This window comes from Mytilus edulis, chromosome 1, assembly GCF_963676685.1.
Source record: "Mytilus edulis chromosome 1, xbMytEdul2.2, whole genome shotgun sequence".
Classification (NCBI taxonomy): domain Eukaryota; kingdom Metazoa; phylum Mollusca; class Bivalvia; order Mytilida; family Mytilidae; genus Mytilus; species Mytilus edulis.
In genome coordinates, this window is record NC_092344.1 from 13,595,636 (window position 1) to 13,621,196 (window position 25,561).

General features: G+C 32.3%; 1 protein-coding gene across 2 annotated transcripts in view; it reads right to left on the reverse strand.

Annotated features, from left to right (window-relative positions):
- LOC139524440 (pleckstrin homology domain-containing family G member 7-like) overlaps nt 1-25,561 on the reverse strand; it is a 144,594-nt gene that overhangs the window by 94,661 nt on the left and 24,372 nt on the right. Inside the window, exon 1 of one of the 2 annotated variants that reach the window (XM_071319236.1) lies at nt 1,013-1,290. The exons of the other annotated variant lie outside the window; for it this stretch is intronic. Within the exon in view, the coding sequence (XP_071175337.1) occupies nt 1,013-1,079 (67 nt within the window). The 5' untranslated portion in view covers nt 1,080-1,290. Of the gene's footprint in view, nt 1-1,012; nt 1,291-25,561 lie in introns of those variants that run through there. 2 annotated transcript variants of the gene reach the window in all.

Sequence of the window (25,561 nt, forward strand, 5' to 3'; positions counted from 1 at the left end):
ATTCAAATTGAGTTCGTTTGGTTTGTTTTATGACAACAAATAGACAAATGTATTGACATGCCATATCATACTTATAAATAAATTGTTTACCAAATTGGTTACATTTTAAAACCTTTCTGAATTGTGGGTCCTGAAACCTTTTCAACTTTGTACATGACTTAAACTGTTCTAACTTGAGCGTCACAGGTGAATCTTAACCGCGTCTGACGTACACAATAAAAAGTCTTTTATCTTTGATAAATTTTTCATTATTGTATTGCATTTCCTATTTAGTTATTATTTAACTCGTCAAAATATGCCAAATCTGTCAAAATTGTAGTATTTCTAGCGACCTATAAACAAACACAATTCAGATAAAAGTTTAACATTATGAAAAACGCAAGGTACATACTCGACTGTAGTACTTTTATTTCAGATAATGCTGCAGTTGCTCTACCTTGTATCATAATGACAACTTTTGGGTATATACTTGTTTATTTGGCACAACTTTTTTTGAATTTTGGATCCTCAATGCTCTTCAACTTTTTACTTGTTTGGCTTTATAAATATTTTGATATTAGCGTCACTGATGGGCATACAGCTATCAACGGTACCAGGATTATAATTTAGTACGCCAGACGCGCGATTCGTCTATATAACACTCATCAGTGACGCTCTATCAAAATGTTTATAAAGCCAAACAAGAGTCTTATGTAGACGAAACGCGCGTCTGGCGTACTAAATTATAATCCTGGTACCTTTCATAACTAATTATACATGTTTTTAAAAGAAATGAGGCAAAACATACCGAGTTTAATTTTTTTTTTAAAAGCAAATCTAAAGACAAAAAAAAACAGAAAATACCATGGCATACAAAAGGCGAAGAAGAACAAATTGCTCTTCTGTAATATTTGTTAGCTGTAAAATTTTAATTTATCTCAATTCATAAAGTTCCAATGAATAATTATTTGTTTTAAAAATCAAATTTGTGTATAAACCTTAATAAAACTTTAAACTATAGAATGTTACTCACTGTTCTTCGTCAAAGTTCTCCAGAGTCTTGATTTAAGTTTGGTATTGACAATCCATTCAAACATCATTTTTATGCTTTTACGAATAAAATTGAAATCATGGAAACTAAAATCCGATTAAATAAATCAAATCACAGTAGATATTGTAAATTTCCATATTCTTCATTACTTCACTTCTTAAGCCATTAGATTGAAGAAGTTGGAAATAAGTGACGTTTCAGAAAAAGATGTTCTTTGTATAATGCAATTCCTCTAGAGGATCGTGAAGATTACGTGGTCTGTAATAGTACACTGGTAAGATACTATGTATAATGCTTTGTTATCTTTGTATCTGATAAATGCCAGTCTTGATTTGCGTTAATTGTATTCGGGTAAAAAAAATGTATCTTACTGTAATTATTGGATTTATGTCATTTCTTGTGTTGCTATTGAATAAAAGGATGTTGAGATAGCCACCAATGAGGCAACGACTAAATAACACAAACTCACAAAAATAAATAGGTTATAATGATACGTTTGTTTTGTAATTACACATCGGAGATTATATATCATGACAAACAAGTATTCGTTAATGTATAGTTGTACCAAAATTAATGAAAAAGAAACTTTATAAATTGTATATATCCGAAGCGCTTTTCTGGAACTACCTTGACCAGAAATGCTCAAACAAAAACTCGGAAAGCCATGGATGTATAAGTACCAAAGCATGTTCAAAAGGATATATAATAATAACCAACTCCGTTCAACTTTGACTAATGGAGTTGGAACCTTAGTTTCTTCAATATTTTCTACATTCATCACTGAAACAGAGTAGAAGAAAACAGGTTTGTAGCCTCGGAGAATAAAAAGTTAAACAACAGCAGTATCGACCAAATTCTAAACAAAAAAAATAACTATTTGTACATTTTATGAATTAAAAATGAAGGGCAACAGTAGAATATCAGTGTTCAAAAACCTTTTTTCTGACTATAGAGTGAATTTTTTTGTCTGCATGCATGTACTAAATAGATTATCTCTTTGCATTGAACAAGATCATAACTCTATGCACTAGAAGTCGTCATGACATTACGAAATCTACCTCAAAAACCGTCGAAACATTATCAACAGGTAAAGTACTTGGTAGCTGCGATAACTTTTTGATACGTGAACTCATTATGACATTACGGCGTATGAATTCTACTTCAATAACGTCGTAACGAATATAACTGAAGTGTAGGATTCAATTAACTGCGTCAAGTTTTTCGCGTGCTTTCGGTAGCTCCGATTAGTCTTTGATACGTTCACTCCTTAGTGCCATTGTTGTAACATTAAGGGGATTTGTTAACAACTATTATAGTGAAATAAAGTATCTGAAGTTGAAAAAAAAAAAAAAAAAACGTTCACTCCTTATAACGTTGATGACGTTGATACATATAAAATATACCCGAGTAGTTGCCGACAAAAACAGTTACAGTGTCGGAGTGCATGCTAGATGAACATACTAGTATCAACATGCTAAGTACTGTGTTCAGGTGATCAGTCTTTGATACACAAATCTACGTCAGAAGCCGTCGGAGTATTATAAGAGAGAAAATTGAATGATATGTTATCAAAAGGTTAAGTTCTTGACGCTTGTTATTGGTATAGCTGCGATCTTTCTTCGATACATGCATTATTTATGACGTTGCTTATTATGAATTCTACTTCAATGGCCATCGGAATATATTTAGAATGGCTGCATAACATTTTAATAGGTTAAATAATTTTGCTTGCTTTTAAAAGTTGCTTTCAATATATGGTATGGATTTTTTTTTTATTGAATTGCTTGTACTCAAAATAATAATGATGATAAATAAAATCTGGTATTATTACCAATGTGACAAATACCAACCTGTTATGAAATGATGTAGATAAAAGCAATTATATGCCAAAACAATTTACGAAAAACAAATATGACAGACCTTTACTATGTGGTTTGTTTTCTCTCCCTTCTATACCGGTATGATAGAGCCAAATTGTGTTTCTGAACTGATTTTTTTGTGTACGTTCGTCTATGTAAAGGAGGGACGAAAGATACCAGATGGACATTCAAACTCATAAATCAAAAATAAACTGAAAAAGCCATGGCTAAAAATGAAAAGGACAAACAGACAAACAATAGTACACATGACACAATATAGAAAACTAAAGAATAAACAACAACTTATTTTGTCTGTATCTTTGTGTGTTTTTCAGGAGATTTCGAATCTAAGATATAATTTAAACCCAAAAAAAACTATTTCACAGAACTCAATTTAAATTAGAATCTTGTCAATAAGTTATATCTTTACGTTTTGTTTCTCAATGAAAATAAACTCCATATGCGTCAGACGCGCGTTTCGTCTACAAAAGACTCATCAGTTACGCTCGAATCAAAATAAGTTGAACGGGACAAATAAAGTACGAAGTTGAAGAGCATTGAGGACCAAAAATCCTACAAGTTTTGCCAAATACAGACAAGGTATTCTATTCCTGAGGTAGAAAAGCCTTAATATTTCAAAATTTTAAAGTTTTGTTAACATTAAATTTATAGTTATGAGCATATTAATGATAACTCTTGTCCACACAAAAGTGCTGACTACTGGGCTGGTGATACCCTCGGGAAATAAAAACTCCGTCAGCAGTGGCATCGACCCAGTGGTTGTAAATACACCCGTCATAGATACCAGGATTTAAATGTTGTATATAAATATATCATAATAAAAAAATATATAAATAAGTAGATATGATAACAAACGGTCTTGGACTCCTTTTACAAAATGTTTTTCTAAAAGATTGATGCTAAGTAATACTGAAATATTTTTATGACTTAGGAGTATTTATTCATGTGAGATTTCATGAAAAACGAGTCACTGAGAAATTGTCTTTTTAAAGACAACTTCCAGACTCTAAATTTCTATATAAGGGATCATTGGGCCTCTTGTACAGTTAGCTGCAATTAATAAGCACAGATAATAAAATTCATTCTAACCACAAAATTATCAATTGTAATGTGGTTAATGACATTTTGTATTACCTAATGATCAGATTTCTACACATTGAATGATATATCCTATTAACTTCAGTGATTAATGTGCCTATAACAGGTCATCTTAACATCTGAACAATCGACTAATTGCAAAAATAGATAAGAAATATGTGAATTTATCTCGAAGTCGGTGAATAAAGGCAAAATACTGTCATATTCAAGTACACTGAAAACTGCCATTAACTGGCAATCATTTATATGTTACTGCAACAGGGGAATGACCCATAGAAGTAGTTTGCTGTACAGATCCCTAAAATGGTATTTTCTTTTCTCTAATTCTTCGTCAATTTATCCCTTTCTGCACCCATTGTATAAAAAAATTTAATCAACGTGTGGTTCGTTTTATCTCAGTACTTCATTGGTTAAAATCCTATTATGACGTCGAATTTTCTTGCTTTCCTCTGAAATTCCTATTGTGAAGGCATGAAAAAAGGCGACCATGCCTGATGACGTCACATAGAAAGAACACATCTTTTTGCAGATCATTGGAAAAGAAGGTATAAGTTTGCCTGCATAATGTTAGAAAATCATTAGAGAAACAGATTCTACCACCAAATCTCGTGTAATACGATATTTATCCACTCTCGACAGTTAAATTTTAAATATATTCTTATAGCATTTCCGGTTTAGAAAGAACAGTTTGGTGCATCAATTACATAAAATGAAACTTTAACCATCACTTTCAGTTTATTATTTATGAGCTGCTCAATTTCCCCAACAAATCTTACGGTATCATTGCAAAACAATAGGTTAATATAACTTTGCATTAAATTAAAAGGGGGTCTAGCTGTCAAATTTATGTTCACCAATTTGACTCAAATTCTTACATTTGATTTATAACAATATGAATCATTTATCCAAATTATACAGTCTAGAATAAACAATATACCGGGCATGGGCTCGATAATATGTAGCTTCGTTTCTTGTCTAAGACTCCATCTAATTAACTTTCGAGTTGACCCTACCGAATATTCCGATTGCCATATAAGCGATATAAACATAAATATAGATATAAATAGATATCAGACTCATGCCTTCGCATTTTTCTAAGTCTGGTTAGATTCATATTATAGTTTGAAAAATATACGTTAATCGTCATTTTGACCTGTATAAGAATGATTTTTTTTGTTTTTAGTGGATTTACTCAGTCAATCAAATTATTTCCCTTTGTTTCACTTTCAATGTTGGCAGTATTGTCCTATAAACATTTGAACACGCACAATGCATGCGGTATGTCCATTTCTAGGTAGGGGATTAAATTAAGGTTTACATGAATACGGATTAAATGAGGTTAAATTATTTATTTGCAATATTTTATCATCAATGTTTCTTAGCTTATTTTGACAAAATTGAACCATACGTGCTGTTAAAAGCGATATATTATTTCACTATTTCACTTCCATTAATGATTGACCCAAAAAATATTACTTTATGGTTTTTTTAATATATCTCGTTGCTAGTGCCCCTTTAAAGCTTATTTGGTGTACAATGTATTTTAACATTAAAGTTTGAATGAGACATATTAAAACTCATTTATATTTTACATGTTTTATTTGTATTATATTTTCATTCATTGTTTATCTAGCAATTGTTCTTTACTAGCCAAAACCTACAGATAAAAATGCCGAAATAAAAATCTAGAGTGTTATTGCAACATATCTTCACAACAATATAACCCAAAGCTTCATAAGAACAAAATGTTAAAATAATGTTTTGAAGATATTTGGTTGTCTTGCTTTTTCACGAATTGTCATTAGAGATATTAGAAGTTACTGTTGTGTAACCAAGAATTCTGTAGAAAATACTAACATCTTGGATACTTAAAACCCCTTCATAACACAGTTTTTACAAACGATTTAATTCTACCTTCGAGAAGACGGTGATGACGATACGGTGATGACGAGACGGTGATGAAAACTAAACTTTACAATTTAATTTTCCATCATCTACTTTCCAATTGCATGTAGCACACTTCCAGCAGTACTTGCATATGGAGTATACATATATCGTTGTCAATATAATGGATATAAAATTGAGAATGAAAATGGTGAATGTGTCAAAGAGACAACAACCCGACCATAGAACAGACAACAGCAGAAGGTCACAAAAAGGTCTTTAATATATATCGTTGTCAATATAATGAATATATCGTTGTCAATATATTTGGATATATATATATATATCGTTTTCAATATAATAAATATGTCTTTGTCAATATGATGGATATATACATGTCGTTGTCAATAGAGCTTTCTTACAAATTGACGAAAGGTACGAACGAATGTAAAGGGAGCACGTATTTAATTTCCACAATAACAGTTAAAAGAGTCTGTGTTTTATCCAGTAAAACAGCATTCTTTTCTAAATCAAGTTTATTTTTCAAAAATAATGATATCGTAAATAATACACGATTTTTATATAATCAAACAGAGAAAAATAGTGTCAAATACACTTACGTCCGATACGTTACTGACGTAAACCACGAGTACACACATTTCCGCGGGATTTTTTTAAGCACGAGTTTCACGATTAACATTTCAATGGCATTATTGAAGTACGTTAGTCTAAATTTAACGACAAGATTCACATTTATTTTTATTTTTTATAGTAAACTTTCAGCAAATTGTCAAAGTGGAATATCGAGATTTGCTAAAAAAAAATATGCTACAATGTTTTTAAAAAGAAATGTTAAATAAATCTAGAAAAACAGATTTTGTATATTAAGAAAATAAATCTACTATTTTGTGGATTTTATGAGGACGATTTAACAGTACACATGTTTGGAAGATAGACGCAAAGTTGTCACTTATCGTCCAGTGGATAATATTTCATGAAGGTTCAGGACAATAGGCAAAACGTAATTATACACTAAAACAACCCTTCAATTGCTCCGGTGTATCATATATACACATTAAGGGGGGAGCAATGAATATTACCAGGGGAGAGGCGATGATTCAAAAGTTATTAAACGAGCACCAGCATATGGCATAGTTTGAAGATCATCTTGTTTTCTTCATTTTGATTTTATTATTTTGAGCGTTGTAAATTTTGACTCAAGGAAGTATTTGTGCTTTGATTTTTCTCATTTTTCTGTAAGGAAAGAAGACAATGTATTTGCTTTGACTTTTTTTTAGGTTAAACAGTGCAACATTGTAATATTGAAGAGGGCCGGTTTTTAGTCTATTAGGGGAAATGTTTTCGTCTGACTACTCTATATTTAGGATATTTTGAAGTGTTATCTCCTCCGACCTGGTGGTATCATATTTTAACCTATCGTACGTCCCGAAATTCTAAATATATCCCAAGAAAAATCCAATTTAATAAGTGTCGTTGCATGTAGGATAATTGTCCGAAGTTCCACGACTATAATTATTTAAATATGTCAAAAGAAAGGATCCCTTAAACGAGTCTTACGTATGATTCGTCAAGCATACGTACCTTTCGTCAATTTGTAAGAAAGCTCTAATATGATGGATATGTATATCGTTGTCAATGTAATGGATATATATATATATATTTTATATATTCGTTTATATTTTTTTGTTTGGCTTGTATCATATTTTCCCTCCGGTTTATATGATCCGTTCATCCTATATTGACTCTTAAAATTCAAGAGTTTATCTAAAAATGCGGGTATTTTTTTCTAAAAATGAAGGTACTTTTTATATGGCCTTCCAAATACCGTTTCGATCACTGAAGAGACATTTATTGTCGAAATCCGGATCTGGTGTACAAAAAAAGTATTGACACCTTAAGTTTGTGGCATAACATCGTTGTCACATGTTAATTGTTTTCTGTTTAGTATTAAATTTATATTAAGATCCATTTTGTTACATCTTGTGATCAATTTTATTTGGCAATCGCCAATGGCAGTCAGCAGGGTTGAAGAACATCAGTTGTTCGAGCTGTTAGTCAAATGCGTTTTGTTTAAATGTACTTTTTTACTTTTTTGGTCTTTTGGAAAATGTTGTTTGTGCTGTTTTTAGACCCTTCTACAACGAAATTTGTTTTACATGCACACGAATAAAAATTGCGGTTTTTATCCAACGCAATCATAGGTTTGAACGTAGTTTTCAATTAAGACTCGTATATATATATATATATATATATATATATATCAGTCTAAAGATTTGCACAACGGTACTGATATAAGATGTTATAATACGAAAATGTTGTTATTAAATCGTGCTGACAAATATTTCGGCTCAACAAATGGCCTTCTTCAAGTGTCACAAGTTTTAACAATACTGATACAAAATGTATAAGGTGTAAATGGTGTTCAGTTCTAATTTGTTTTTGTTTTATAGCTCTAAGTTGTTTAAAATAATCATTGATGTTCATGATATAGGAGCTAAAAACTTAAATTTACTGGGATTATGTGAGTAACATGATACAGGTCATTCAGAGGAAAAATAATATAAAAGTCTATAAAAACGACCAACCAGCAAATTTACTATGTACCGGATCGTCTAGAATAGGCGATACTATGCAGATAAGGAAAAAATTATATCAGTCTAAAGATTTGCACAACGGTACTGATATAAGATGTTATAATACGAAAATGTTGTTATTAAATCGTGCTGACAAATATTTCGGCTCAACAAATGGCCTTCTTCAAGTGTAGTTGTATATATATATATATATATATCCCGGTGAGGGAAGAACCAAAAATTTGCGAAAGCAAATTTACAGATCTAACATTGTTGGGTTGATGTTTAGACGAGTTGTATATATATATATATATATATATATATATATATATATACAAAAAAAGTTTCTTTTCAAGCGGTGTACAGAATTATATATTAAAAATTAAATACACAAAAAGAGTTTTAAAAGCAGCATTGTCTAGCGCTTTCATCCATCTTGGGACTTTTCAAGACTATGAACGTCGTTATGAACGTCGTTATGGGGAACACATTAGTATTATGACGTAACGTCATTGTTCGTAAAATATTAGTAGTATGACGCAACGTTATTGTTCATGTAACTACTAAGCATTAAGCTTGGCGTCAAACACTTTTATAAATTTTCTTTCTAGTTCTTTACGGTATTCTTCTGTTGGTTCTGTACATTTGAAGAACGGGAAAAATTTGAATTTTCCTCCCGCACAAATATCTAAATGTTCGCTCAACGGAATTTGTCTGTACTCGGGTTGCCGTATTTGCTGTTTATGGATCCTGACCCGTTCACACACACTATTTCCTGTTTGACCGATGTAGTTTTCTTTACAGTTGACACATGTTATACAATAGATTACATTTTCTCGAATCCCGGCGAGGGAAGAACAAAAAAATTGTTTGCGAAAGCAAATTTACAGATCTAACATTGTTGGGTTGATGTTTAGACGAGTTGTATATATATATACAACTATATATATATAAACATCAACCCAACAATGTTAGATCTGTAAATTTGCTATCGCAAATTTTTGGTTCTTCCCTCGCCGGGATTCGAACCCATGCTACTGTGATATCGTGATACCAAATCGCCTGCACTGCAGCCGTTCCGCTAGACCACACGACCACCTGGGCTTTACAAAAATAAAGATTTCAGTGGCCGTGTGTTACCTTTCCTCGTCAGTTTTAATCTAGCGGCGTACTACAGTACATGATATATTAGGCATGGAGATGTTATTGTTACAGATCAGCTCAATTATCTATAGTAAAGGATCCTACAAATTAATGTAAGATACAGTCACAGAAAATAATTATATTTACAAGTACGTCTGAGTCGGTGACAACTCTACAACAGATTTATCCATCGGATCGCCATCAATGATGGTGATACATGGCTGTGTCAATGTAATGGATATATTATATGTTATTCAGGTCTCAGACAGGGTATATACTGTGACATTCCCGGCTTAGAGTATATATCCCCTGAGCCGAAGGCGAAGGGGATATAAGCCCTAAGCCGGGAATGTCACAGTATATACCCTTTCTGAGACCTGAATTACACATATATTACGGATTACCCATGACTTAATGTTATTTTCCAGTGCAGGTATTTGTTGACAACACATATATATCGAAAACCCAACCTGATATGTTCGGCATACGGGAAGGATTTTCTAATTTGCTGTGAACATAATTTTATCGTGTATGTAATAATTTTTATTACATTGGTTGCAATGAATTACATTGATTTCCCAGTTAGATAAAAACCGATAATTTCACATGTGAAATAAACGTGGTTATTTCACTCTCTGACGTCATACAACAATAGGCGTTGTCAAGACGTCGATAACGTCGGATCAAAACAAATTGTCAATGCGTAGGAAAAAGATATAGTTCCTTACATTTTCTACATTAATTTCATAAAAAAAGCCATTTGCCAATGTAATAAAAAGAATAACTAATCGCCGTATTTGAATATCAAAAATAAGACAACTTGTGACCGAACGCCGCTATGGATTAAACTCGTGCTGCGCACTCGTTTAATCCATGCGTCGTTCGGTCACGCGTTGTCTTATTTTTGATATTCAAATACGGCGATTAGTTATACTATAATTATAATAACACTTTTAACATTAAATTTAAGTATTAAAAGTGTAAAATGCGTGATTTTGTATCAAAAATGTATTATTGACTGAAGCACGTCATTATTTTCCCTCTGTGAGCCTCTGGCAGTCTGATAGCTTTTGACTACGTCACATAGTAACCGGTGTTATGATGACGTTTTTGAGGTTCCAATTGGGGATAAAAACGTCGTATATACCCCGGCAGTTTCCTGAATATATACTGACATCTCTGTGTTGTTATCCAATCACAAACCTCGACACATTTGTTATCCGTAATATATATATATCGTTGTCAATGTAATGGATATATATATCGTTGTCAATATAATGAATATATCGTTGTCAATATAATGAATATATCGTTGTCAATATAATGGATATATATATATATATATATATATATAGTAAAGGAAGCCTAGGTGGTCGTGTGGTCTAGCGGGACGGCTACAGTGCAGGCGATTTGGTGTCACGATATCTCAGTAGCATAAGTTTGAATCTCGGCGAGGGAAGAACAAAACATTTGCGAAAGCAAAATTACAGATCCAACATTGTTGGGTTGATGTTTAGACGAGTTGTATATATATATATAAGAAAAAGTTAAGTAAAGAAATAATACTTAAGTAAATGAGATGGACACTTCTGAGTACTATTATAAAGACCTACACGCTGAATTTTTAAATATATATCGTTGTCAATGTAATGGATATATATATATCGTTGTCAATATAATGGAATTTGATGCGACTGTCATACATATGAGAGGTTTAGCTAGCTATAAAACCAGGTTCAATCTACCATTTTCTACATAAGTAAATGCCTGTACCAATTCCGGAATATGACAGTTGTTATCAATTCGTTTGATGTGTTTTATCTTTTGATTTTGCCATTTGATTAAAGACTTCCCGTTTTGAATTTTCCTCGGAGTTCAGTTTTTTTTTTTTTTGTGATTTTACTTTTTTCCAATAAACCATAGTTACGACAATATGGAATGCATATACAATACTGAACAAAGACATAATTATACAAGTTAGACCTATTGGTGACCTTTTGCTGGTTCTTTTTCCGTGGTCGGGTTGTTCTCTCTTTCACACATTCCCCATTTCCATTCTCAATTTTATTACTTTTATTTTTCTAAACGGCAACAAAGAAGTTATAAATATCACGAATCATTTTATATGTTTCGTATCATATAACATGATAGCTTCATTATAATTCAATACTAATAAAAGAATCCATGACGTGTACGTCATTCAGTTAGCAACCACATGCTGCAATAAAACCAAAAATATATCTAAAGGTTAAAATATGTATGTCTACTACATGATACCGTATCAAAGCATGCAGTTAATGAAAACTAGCACATAAGTAATTAAAATAGCTTTATCTGTTGATATAGAAGTCGGTCGCTCTACGTCACGAAAACAGTATATTTGGTTCAGCTATGCAATGAACCGTGCTTGGAAACACGTTGTAGTGCGTAATGAGCAAAGTTAACTTGTTCACAAATCTCAATATGCTGGTAAATAATTTGATGAAGTTACGTAAATTACAAATTGCAGTAGATATTTAAAGAATGCGTGATTAAAAGTAACACATAGTCTTCACAGTGTGGGAACGGAACTGTACGGTTTTCTAATAAATTGGTCATTCGGGAGACTGTCAAGCGGGGCTCCGACATTTGCAAAATAACAAGTTGCTTGATGGAAACTTTGATGAACTCTTATGTTACTATAAAACGTTTCTGTTTCAAGTTTTGATAGCTAAAACATTCTTTATGTAAATATGAACCAATAAAATAATAAGAAAGATATATGCATCCAAACGTTTTCCTTAGAATGGTGGAGCTCCGTGTAAAACAATCAAAATTGTCACACAACAGCGATCAAAAATGTCAAATAAACATCGAAAAATCAATGTTTGCTACCTGAATTTTCACATGTACCTTTTCTGATATATAGTCTTACCTGTCTGAAAGTTTCAAAGCCATTGTCCCAGTAGAAATCCAAATATATTCATTTTCTCCATGTCGGATATTTTTATTGACTGTACAATCGCTTGCAAGTTTACTGTAATATCACTCGGAGCCTTCCTGTAGCATTGCTTGGCCAAATTTATTAAATACATTGCACATGCATTGCATATGCATTGCATTGGTTGTTTCTTGATGTCCTACTATATTCATCTATGGTATTTGAATTGAAAATAAGCACAAAACCAGTCATTTTGACAATTAAGATTCTATCAAGGAACCCTTTTAAGGTGACTATATCAGAGACAAAACCAAATGTGTACAATAGATATAAAAAAAAGAAGGTGTGGTATGATTGCCAAAGAGACAACTCTCCACAAAAGACCAAAATGACACAGAAATTACCAACTATAGGTCACCGTACAGTCGTCAACAATGAACAAAGCCCATACCGCATAGTCAGCTATAAAATGCCCCGAAATAACAATGTAAAACGAGAAAACTAACGGCCTATTTATGTACAAAAAATGAACGAAAAACAAATATGTAACACATAAAGAAACAACCACTGAATACGTATACAAGACAAAAGAAAAGGACAGTACAAAATATGTCAAGAATATAATCTAAAATAAAAATGAAAATAATCCTCGTACAAAATACATATTTATTTTTACCGAAAGGTGACTAGATGCTCTAGAAGGGTAATTAGCATATTTTGAATTTTACTTAATATATTATTTACCAGCAATTTAAAAAAAGATGATAAATACATATTTGAACAATACAACTAGGATTTTTCATCAAAGGATCGGGATATTGTAACTTGATAAAGGAATTCGAATGTGGAATGGTGGTAGCTAACCCCTTATCCAAGAAAAGACACGTATATGTAAATAAGCATGCTATTAAAATAAGAAGATGTGGTATAATTTCAAATGAGATGTCTGTTTATTACAAGCTATAGCTACTGGTAGAAAAAGCTCCAGTAAATCAAATTTTATCTAGAATGGGAGAGGACTTGTTATCTGAAAGACAGAGAAAACACAAAATCCTTCAACATGATTTTTTTTTATATCAATGTCATGTTTCAGGAACTTTTCAATATTCCCAACTATAGCATCCGACAAACGAACGAAACAGTTTTTTTGTTGTTTTTTTTAGTGAGAACAACATTTTATCAAACCACATTTATATTTTCAATATAAAAATAAGGAGATGTGATATGATTGTCAAAGTTCAAAAAATAAATGGATTAAAGCAATTATAATAGTCGGCTATAAAAGGTCCCGACATGAAAATAAGAATCAATGCCTTTCGAATTTAACTGACGGTATAATTCATAATAAAACAATTTACGAAAAACATATATGACAGACATGAACCAACGACAACCACTGGACTACAGGCTCTTGACTTGGAACAGGTACATAAAGAAATTGGCAGGGTTAAAAAATATTTGTGCGCTCATTTCTACCCAAAACTAGCACAGCACAAGACAAAACTAAAACAAATCTGTTGAATGGTCGGATCATCATTTAATACTATCATTGACGATATCAGACCAGGTTCGAATCCCGCCTTTCTGGAAAAAAAGGGGGGGTCCAAACCACGAAACACCACGAAACGTCCACAAAAAAAATCGAAAAAAATGGGGTTTCAACCACCTGGACTCCCTCTACAATTATTACAGCAAAATGAAATGAGTGTGTAGGTAAAGGTAATACCTTTGACTAGCTTGCTTGTTAGCTGGGTCGTGAAGTTATTACAAGGTAAAGTAGGTTACCCTCCTTTCTTAGTAGTCTAGTTGTCCAAACGATGAAAAGAAAATTTGGCCAAGCAATTCTACAGGAAGGCTCCGAGTGATATTACAGTAAACTTGCAAGCGATTGTACAGTCAATAAAAATATCCGACATGGAGAAAATAAATATATTTGGATTTCTACTGGGACAATGGCTTTGAAACTTTCAGACAGGTAAGACTATATATCAGAAAAGGTACATGTGAATATTCAGGTAGCAAACATTGATTTTTCGATGTTTATTTGACATTTTTGATCGCTGTTGTGTGACAATTTTGATTGTTTTACACGGAGCTCCACCATTCTAAGGAAAACGTTTGGATGCATATATCTTTCTTATTATTTTATTGGTTCATATTTACATAAAGAATGTTTTAGCTATCAAAACTTGAAACAGAAACGTTTTATAGTAACATAAGAGTTCATCAAAGTTTCCATCAAGCAACTTGTTATTTTGCAAATGTCGGAGCCCCGCTTGACAGTCTCCCGAATGACCAATTTATTAGAAAACCGTACAGTTCCGTTCCCACACTGTGGTCTTGCATGAATATCAATCAACGTGGTTTCAATTTAAAAGCACTCGATTTTAATCTTCTAGTTTTTACATTTCTCTATGTCTAGCTGTTATCAATCATCATTGATATATAACCAATGATTTGATTGAAGGATTATCGCTGCGTTCTTGCATTGAAGTGACATTGCTTCATAAACGATTTTTTTTAAATTAATGTTGTTTCGGCAGAAAACAATTGTCAAAATGTATGAATGTTAAACAATGAATTATCTTCAATGATGGTCTTAAGAATGTACACCTCTGAGGAGCCAAACATTTCTAGAATTAAACATTTTCTTAATCTGGTTTTGGGGTTTATAAAACTGTAACAAAATAATTGGTGAAGAAAAAATCATATAGTGGTGCACTTTTTTTTACTACGGCCGTTTGAAAATGCCCAATTTTGATGATTTTTCCATATTTCATCGATTTTTACCTATTTTGGGGCTATTATCGAGAAAAAAATCACAGTTCCACAATTAAACTTTTTTTCATTCTTTGTATAAAGATGAAGTGGACCAATCTGAATAAATTTTACTCACAAAAACTATAGGTAGGTGTTAATATAAGACAGTTTTATCATATTTCGACGCTTTTTTGTGTAAAATTTACCATGCTGTCAATTTTGTATTTTTATGATTTTTCTCAGTTTTAAGAACAAAATGAAAACTTTTTGTTATAAATGATTGAAAAAATACATATTTAAGAAATTTGAAAAGACCAAAACAATATATGGGATGTACATGATTCTCGTAAAACATTTTTTTGTATCCCTCACCCATTCTCAAAATTTTGGCTGAAAATACTGACTAGATTGGTCGTAAAATTTGAAAACTGGATTACTCAAAAACCGTTCATTGTAAATACACAATTTGTTCAAAGATTTTTGTTTGATTATATTTTTTTTTAAATTCATTGATATTTTCCACTTCTATCACATGTTTTGGAAATAATTCAAGAACGAGATTTCAACGAGACTGACGAGACCAAAAGTCAGAAGAATACATCCTCAACCTGCACAATGCGGAAATCTTTAAAAAAAAAAATCGAAAAAAATCGAAACCAGAAATCTCTTTGGGATAATATTAAGTGTAAAAATAGCGAAGACCACCAACGAAAAATTTGAACCAAACGACTAGTTTATGTGTTCTTCTATCCCTATTCACAGGTCATGATCAATGTTAAAAACTACTAGATTATTGAATAGAACACAAACATTTAGTACATTAGTAAAATGCGCGTAGTAGCTGACAATTCAATATCATATATAAATTAGGGTGATTGAAGTCTTCAAGTGATCAAGGACTATTATATTTCAAAATAAGCCGAGAAAGACACGCAACTCTGTAAAGCGGGACTTCACCCAAAACTGATGAAGTAAAGGAATACTTCATGATATCGTATCAACGAAGATTAAAAGTTAATGAAAACAATCTAATTAGTACTTTATCTGGTGATACAAGAATCGGTCGACCTACCGAAAAAGAAGTATGTTTGATATGTAGCTATGCAATCATCTGTGCTAGAAAACACATTGTCTTGCGTAAAAGACCACAGTTAACATGTTATCAAAATCTTAATGCAGAGAAATGAATTGATTTTGTTACGATAATTAGAAATAGCAGAAGATATTTGAAAGAGAAAACAATGTTCAGTCCTCTCCCGAATTTATAAAAAACTAGAACACACCCGTGATATCGCGGGTCCGTGACTGAATTAAAGTATATAACTATGCGCAAGCCTTATTTTAGTATTAGTATTGTCATCTGATAAAGTCATGCCGATTATATGATACACAGTTTTCTCTGCTTTCAAATCTTTCTGTTTGAACCCGGCGAACTGGAACTTATCAATTATTGGTAATATTAATTATTTGGAAAACAAACTGAGGTCCTGGAATGGAGTATTTTTTAATCAACAGCATTGTGCTATATTAGTTATAAATAAAGTTGAATTCTTGGATTCGCTGTTTTACGTCATGCCCGCTAACAAATTGAAAACTGTACCTATACGCCTTATTTTTAGTCACAGATTTTTAGTATTCGTATTGTTATCTTAGAAAGTCTTACTGATTAAAATACTACAATAGGTAACAATTTGACAATTTAGTAGTGTCAACCCTGTGAGTATTACCCGTGTATATAGCATATTAATCCTGAATATATATAGCATATTAATCCTGAATACACCGTTTGGTGGTGCGTCTGTCAGATGCGGAACGTACAGATAAGGTAATAGGTAACAGGTGAATATACTATTGGTATCGGTACCGGACTCGACCCGGAACTTCTTAATTATTGGCAATATTAATTACGTGGAAAACAAAAGGGCCTGGAGTGGTGTAATTTTTAATCTACACCTTTGTACTATATCAGTTATATATAAAGTTGAATTCTTTGATTCATCGTTTTTACGTGATGACGGCTGACAAATTGGATCTCGTAATTTTAGTATTATAGATAACGTTATCTAAACTTTCGTGAAAATAATGATTTCAGTTTGAAGGATCTTGATTTCAATTATTTCAGTTTTTTATTTCTCAATAAATTTGTCTGGCTGATAGCAATCATCATAGATATAACTAATCAAACAAAACCATGATTTGATTGAAAGATTATATCTACTATAAAGTTTACAAGTAGAAAAGAAGTACAATAAAATAGTAGAAACGGTAATATATAATATTATTAAAATTAGAATTATGTATAATACTGATCACCTTGCGCTTGTTTTTCTTTGATTTATGGCTTTATTATTTACGTAAAATTAATCCTCAACGCTTTTTGTAGACTCTTACAAAACGGACCACTTTGAAATGTACACATACCATTATGGAACCAATGATCACCAACACAAAGTATTTTATGTTTTGAGCGTTGTTAGTTTGCTGTATCAAGCTTTTTCCTTCATTTCCCTCCACTCATATTAAAAAAGGGGAGATTAACTATTGGAATATACACTGTATATTGGAATATACACTGTATAATGAATAAGTAAAGCCAACTATCCAGAATGACTCATATTAAGAAAGGGAAGATTAACTATTGGAATATACACTGTATAATGAATAGGTCAACGCAACTATCCAGAAAGACTCATATTAAGAAAGGGGAGACTAACTATTGGAATATACACTGTATAATGAATAACTCAACGCAACTTCCCAGAAAGACTCATATTAAGAAAGGGGAGACTAACTATTGGAATTTACACTGTATAATGAATAACTCAACGCAACTATCCAGAAAGACTCATATTAAGAAAGGGGAGACTAACTATTGGAATATATACTGTATAATGAATAAGTCAACGCAACTATCCAGAAAGACTCATATTAAGAAAGGGGAGACTAACTTTTGGAATATACACTGTATAATGAATAACTCAACGCAACTTCACAGAAAGACTCATATTAAGAAAGAGGAGACTAACTATTGGAATTTACACTGTATAATGAATAAGTCAACATTTACGCAATTATCCAGAAAGACAAACTAAACAACAATTATCTCCTCGTGGGTACACCTCGTAGCTGTTGTTAAATTTCCTACGAAGCCATTAAACAAAAATATAACTAGTATCATGGTTATTGAAAAACTGAATTTTTACAACAAAATAACCCATTCTTTACTATATTACAAATGGAAAGTGCTTGTACATATGATTTAACACTCAAAAATGTCTTTTATGTGTTATCTTCATTTTCTACAGGAAATTTGATCGTTCGACGTTGTAGTCATTTCTAAAAGTCAATATCTTTCATTTACAATTTGATACACCGGGGTTGAAATGTGGATAAGATGGTCTTATTGTTTTAATGTTAATCGCATTGGTGTCTTGACCGCTAGATGACCTTCGTCGTGTGGCCTATTTACCTTATGCATTCTATGTGTCGCTACACCATTGCCTTTTAAAACCAGGAGGAGTTGACACGTCTGTAACTTAAAGTGTCCACAGTAGACTGATTCCCTAGAATTCTACTGTCATGACAGTTGCAGTTGTTCTATGCGTCTTACATCACTACTCATAATGTAACATGTTCGTATTTCGAATGATTGACTTGATAAAAGACGAAATTGATTTTATGATTGATGGTGATGTGTAGTTAAAATTTTCATTTGTCTGTCTAGACTTTATCGGTGAGAATAAAAAGATAAAGTTCCAATTAGTTTTCCTTACAAATGTTAAAGGATTACAGCAACCATTAACGGGCATTGTTCGGCCAACATGTACGACACGGTAAATGCATTTGAGAAGTCCAGTTGACCTATCGTGGGACATTACTGAATGACATCACTGATATATCATCCCGGACGGAAGTGATTATTTCAATTTTCATTATTAGATAATGGCCGCTAGCAGACAGAATATGATGAGTACATTTGAAGTAATTCATTACTCTCAACGTAACTTGGTGCAGTAATGAAATTAGCTTACTTGATTAATGTACTTGTAATAATGTACAGTTGTAAAAATATATATATATTTGATGTTTCTGTAACAATGATTGATAGATGCAGATATATGTGTGGTATTGAGACAGTCAGTAACCATAGTGTTTTTCATTGTGGTTCGTATCAGCAGTTTTAATAAAGAGAAAATGTGTCAACAACGAACAACACTGGTCTAAATAATTTGTCTTGGTAAAAGCTTCTCGTGCGTACAAACCTCCCACTTTGTCATATACGTTTATTTGAAACATGTACATGTACATGTATTGATGTCCATTTTTCAAAACAAAACATTGGAGAGCCATATTACCCGTTACTATTTGTCCTCGTTATTTACCCATTCGGTAAAATTATAATTACTTGTTTCTTTCGTTTTTCACACTACTTTACTACGAATTATTTTTAAAACTCTTTTTGTGAATTCTCTCTCGATTTTCTGTCATTGCATAAATTTAAAACCGGTTATATTTTTTTCCCCCTGTTTTCTAGTCTATCAACTATCAGTACATTTTAAACAGTACATCACTAAAACATTAGGGTTATAATACCACTGTTGCATTGTCAAAGAAAAGTGGAAGAAACTAAAGGGAAAATCAAACTCAAAGTCAACATGACAATGCCACATGGCAAAAACGAAAAACGACTGAACGACAACCTATGTTACACTCTATAACCAGTGGTATTACATATTTTTGTTTAACTTCGTATTTTCCATTGGTTTATTTCTTGTGAGTCTCTATTCAAATTTCTGCCATTTTAAATTGATCAGACCCATTATAAGTTTTTAGGAATTAATAAAATTGAGAATGGAAATAGGGAATGCGTCAAAGAGACAACAACCCGACCATAGAGCAGACAACAGCCGAAGGCCACCAATGGGTCTTCATTGCAGCCAGAAACTCCCGCACCCGGAGGGGTCCTTCAGCTGGTCCTTAAACAAATATGTATACTAGTTCAGTGATAATGGGAGTCATACTAAACTCCGAATTATACACAAGAAACTAAAATTAAAACTCATACACGACTAGCAAAGGCCAGAGGCTCCTAAAATGAACGGGCGCAAAAATACGGAGGGTTTAACATATCTTTTTATATCTCAACCCTCCCCCTATACCTTTAGCCAATGTAGAAAAAAACACAACAATAACAACATTAAAACTCAGTTTAAGAGAATTCCGAGTCCGATGTCAGAATAGGTATTGAATTTCACTTATACATTTATTGAACAAATTGTGAGTTTTATTTTTTATTTAACTTAATCAGGATACATTCATCATGTTAAATCCATTTAACTGAATACGTATATTTTAAAATATACGTATTTAAAAATATACGTATTAAAAAATATATAAAGATAGTTATTGAACACACGGTTGCCCTATGATTATGATATTAGAACATGTAAGTAAGTATGTCATCTTCTGACATCAGACTCGGACTTCTCTTGAATTGAATTTTAAATGTGCGTATTGTTGTGCATTTACTTTTCTACATTGGCTAGAGGTATAGGGGGAGGGTTGAGATCTCATAAACACGTTTAACCCATCCGCATTTTTGCGGCTGTCTTAAGTTAGGAGCCTCTGGCCTTTGTTAGTCTTGCATTTTTAGCTCACCTGGCCGAAAGGCCAAGTGAGCTTTTCTCATCCCTTGGCGTCCGGCTTCCGTCGTCGTCCGTCGTCGTCGTCCTGCGTTAACTTTTACAAAAATCTTCTCCTCTGAAACTACTGGGCCAAATTTAACCAAACTTGGCCACAATCATCATTGGGGTATCTAGTTTAAAAATGTGTCCGGTAACTCGGCCAACAAACCAAGATGGCCGCCATGGCTAAAAATAGAACATGGGGGTAAAATGCAGTTTTTGGCTTATAACTCAAAAACCAAAGCATTTAGAGCAAATCTGACAGGGAGTAAAATTGTTGATCAGGTAACGATCTATCAGCCCTGGAATTTTCAGATGAATCAGATAATTGGTTGTTAGGTTGCTGCCCCTGAATTGTTAATTTTGAGGAAATTTTGCTTTTTTTTGTTATCTTGAATATTATTATAGATAGAGATAAACTGTAAACAGCAATAATGTACAGCAAAGTAAGAACTAAAAATAATTCACTATGACCAAAATGGTCAGTTGACCCCCTAAGGAGTTATTGCCCTTCATAGTCAATTTTTACCAATTTCCTTAAAATTTGAAGATTTTCAATAACATTTTCCACAGAAAGTACTGTTATAGATAGAGGTAATTGTAAGAAGCAAGAATGTTTAGTAAAGTAAGATCTACAAACACATCACCATCACCAAAACACAATTTTGTCATGAATCCATCTGTGTCCATTGTTTAATATTCACATAGACCAAGGTGAGCGACACAGGCTCTTTAGATCCTCTAGTTTTAATTTTAGTTTCTTGTGTACAATTCGGAAATAAGTATGGCGTTCATTATCACTGAACTAGTATATATTTGTTTGGGGGGTAGCTGAAGGACGCCTTCGGGTGCGGGAATGTCTCGCTACATTGAAGACCTGTTGGTGATCTTCTGCTGTTCTATGGTCGGGTTGTTGTCTCTTTGACACATTCCTCATTTCCATTCTCAATTTTATTATTATGGTTAATTAATTAAGAATCGCAGTAAATAATATGTATGGTGTTTTAATGAAAATAAATCAAATTCAGTTCATGGGAATCAGTAATTTCAGGTTTTTTTTATTATAGAGATGACCTTGAAAGAATATTAAATCATGCTATCAATGATCATTTGTGGGGGTTTTGTAACATGCTTACAACCGAATACCAAGGTCAGTACGTTTGCACAAACCTAGCGCTGGATTTCACGATGTCAAAGTATAAGATGAAAGTGATGTGTCGATTGGAATACTTTCAGTCTACTATCTGCGCAGGTTAATTATCTTAAACACAAGATAAGTAAATACGATCTGTATGTGCTTGCTATAGTAACTGACTTCATTGTGCGGTACTAAAAAAAGACGCTTATAAATGCATTATCAATATATTATTTTGTTCATTCAAGGCATGACAAGCGGGATAACCCCGATTACAAAATCAACGATAAGATGCAAGGATTCGTCATTTCAATCAATAAAAAAAATCGCTATGTGATAACGTTGTTGTCTTTAAAAAGAAAATAGACACCAAGTAGTTTTTCTAATCCTTTCTACAATATGAAAGTATGGTACCTCATTCAGATAGAAAATCTGATCATTTCAGTCTCTTAGTGAGGCATTTGTCGAATAACGCTGCTACAAATGTTAGATTATTAACTGCTATTCACAAGCAATCATTATGTATCTCTAAAATTTCAACCTCCATTAAAGATGTACTGGTTTTACATATACATAACCTTAAATGGTCCATTGGATATATACAAACTAAATAGTTATGCAGCAACTGTTCAATTACAAAATCATCTTTAAATCTGCTCCTTACTTTAGCTGTTATTTCAAAAAAGTATGAAGGTAGACGGTATCAGATAGAATTATTTAATTCTATCATAACTACTGACTTATTTAAATTTGAAGGTACCACCCAACCAAAAGTTGTTGTTTTTTGTTTGGTGCTAACATATATGAATGACACACCCTGGATGTAATGTTTTAGATTATGAATCTTTTAACTGTTGAAACACAATTAAGATAAGAGCTTTCGTCAGACAAGCTAGCTTTTTTGTTTATATGTCATCTTGTTAATATTTTAGTATCTAGATCGTACCGTCTGAAGTGTGTTCCAGATTCAACTGTTGTGTCCATTGAAAACGGTTCCATGATCCGTTTATATTCAAATACCAACATTTAAATCCGATCAACGTTTGAATAGAATGAAGACCGCAGAGCTGAACACGTTTTTTCATTTAAAAAAAAACTTTAATACAGTCTTTATTCAGGTCAAATGTAGGTAAATTGAAATTCACATATTCAAATACCACATTTTTCGCAATCTATACATAATCACTTCGAGTAGTGTTTTATCGGCACTCCGCCTTCAATGCGGCATGCAGTTATGGAAGATCTAGGATTATGTACCGGCCTTGTGTTGATTCAATGCTAAACATATGGAAATTTCATGTTTTAAAAATACTGATAAATATAAGATTATTTCATGCAGTGCTAGCATTGATTTCCTAAAAACAAGTTTATTAATGTAGTTATTGGTTAAAACAAATAAAATTATGGACCAAATCAAGTACACCTTTAAGGGTGCGCTCGACTTTAGTGACTCAGCACAAGGTATTTTGGAATTTAAAGGTTAGTTTGAACATTTTGTAGAAAATGAACACTAGCACATCATAGAAAAGCATGTGAGTAATCTATGTTTCAAATTTTATAACGAAAATATTCTCTGTATTAAAGGCTGTGGATTTTCTATAAAAATCTTGGTTTATTTGCCACAAAGTACTTTTCTAGTAAATGCAATGAAACAGTAAATAATTATGCTTTCCATCAAGTTTACCCTTGGTATATGTAATAAATGGCCTATCTCTATTATTCCTTATATCTCTAGTTATAATACAATTGAAGTTTACAAAATTCGTACAAAAATGGCTACAGGAGGGTTCATAAACCTTAACTAGCTGACAGACTCCGTTATTCCGTAAAGTATGTCATCGAGAACAAAAGTATATACAAAAATTTCAAACATATTTTTTCAAGTCATGAATATATCAAACGTAGAAAGTAAAAAAATAATTATATTCTACATACAGTTTAAAAGGTGTTTTGAGATCTTTCTTTATTCACTACATGTGAAAATCCGAAAAGCTCTGTTTATACCTAAGCTTTATAAAGCTATATGATAAAGGTTGATGCCACGTAAATATTTCTAGTACAAGTATTATAGGGCAATGTGTGTGTAGATTCTAGTCAATGTTAGAAAGTAAGGGATTTATATATAGGGGCCATTATACTTACGGACCTTGAAGTATCACCGTTCCACCTATAACGTGTTTGACTTAAAATGAAACATAACGAAAGAAAACATCCAAACAGGTACAATTTTCATGAAATTTCCTATAAGACCATGTGGAGTAATTTCATGGATAGAAAGTCTTTAGAAGTAACAAATTAGACAACTGTTGGATTTCCAAAAGTTGGAAAGACAGACACAACCACAAACTCTTCTATAATCTATAGCTTCTTATCGGAAATTGCTGAATTTGAATAAGCATTACATTGTATGAAGTAATTGTCCTGATTGTATTGAATATGGTAAATAATTAATTTCGTTCCCATAAATGAATCAAATGTGTTCTAGTATACTGGTAAAATTAAGAGTTTCTGAAGTAGAAAATACTTAACGTTCGAGACATGAGTAAGGTCAATAAAAACTTTGCACGACCTTAAATCATAAATCAAGAAATCAGCGTGTTTGAGAACACATATTTCTATTTATTTATTTCCTGCAATGAAATTAAAAGAGATATAAAAAGAAAGTCAAACCAGTCTTTTGTTAAATTTGTTCTGAGGTAATTAGGCCTTCTGTTTTATATAAACATTGTTTCAGCTGGAAGGTGGTAGGTAATAAGTTAATCTTAGAAAAAACATCTATAAAATTGAGAATGGATGATGTGTCAAAGAAACAACAACCCGACAAAATAGCAGAAAACAGCCCTAGGCTACCAATTAATCTTCTGATCAACACAGCGAGAAAATTCCGCACCCGGAAGAGGCTTCAGCTGGACCCTAAATAAAAATGTGTACTTGTTCAGCAAAATTGGACGTCACACTAAACTCCGAAGCCTGCAGATGAACTTAAATTAAATAAAAAAGACTGAAAAGACTAACAAGGCCAGATGCTCCTGACTTGGAACAGGCGCAAAAAAAATGCAACGGGGTTAAACATGATATGTGAAATATATATCTTATATGCATTTTTAAATGTTGTATAAAAGGCCCCGGAATCAAGTATGTTCAAAGCTATGAGTTTAGATAGCCCAAGATGCACAGATGCGTACAGCAGCACAAGAAAAGATAGATGTATGATTATTGATATCACATATGTTAATAAAACGGCTTTCAAACCAGCAATATCTGCAAATTGGTGAAAAAGATCAATCAAATTTCTGTTCTGTTTAATTGAATAACGCTTTGTGTTAAACGTTGAATAAATCTATTTACAAACATGCATGTTTAACTTCTATCAAGCAAATGATTTTGAAACGAGTTAATGCAGATTATAACAATAAAGACTTTATATTAAATT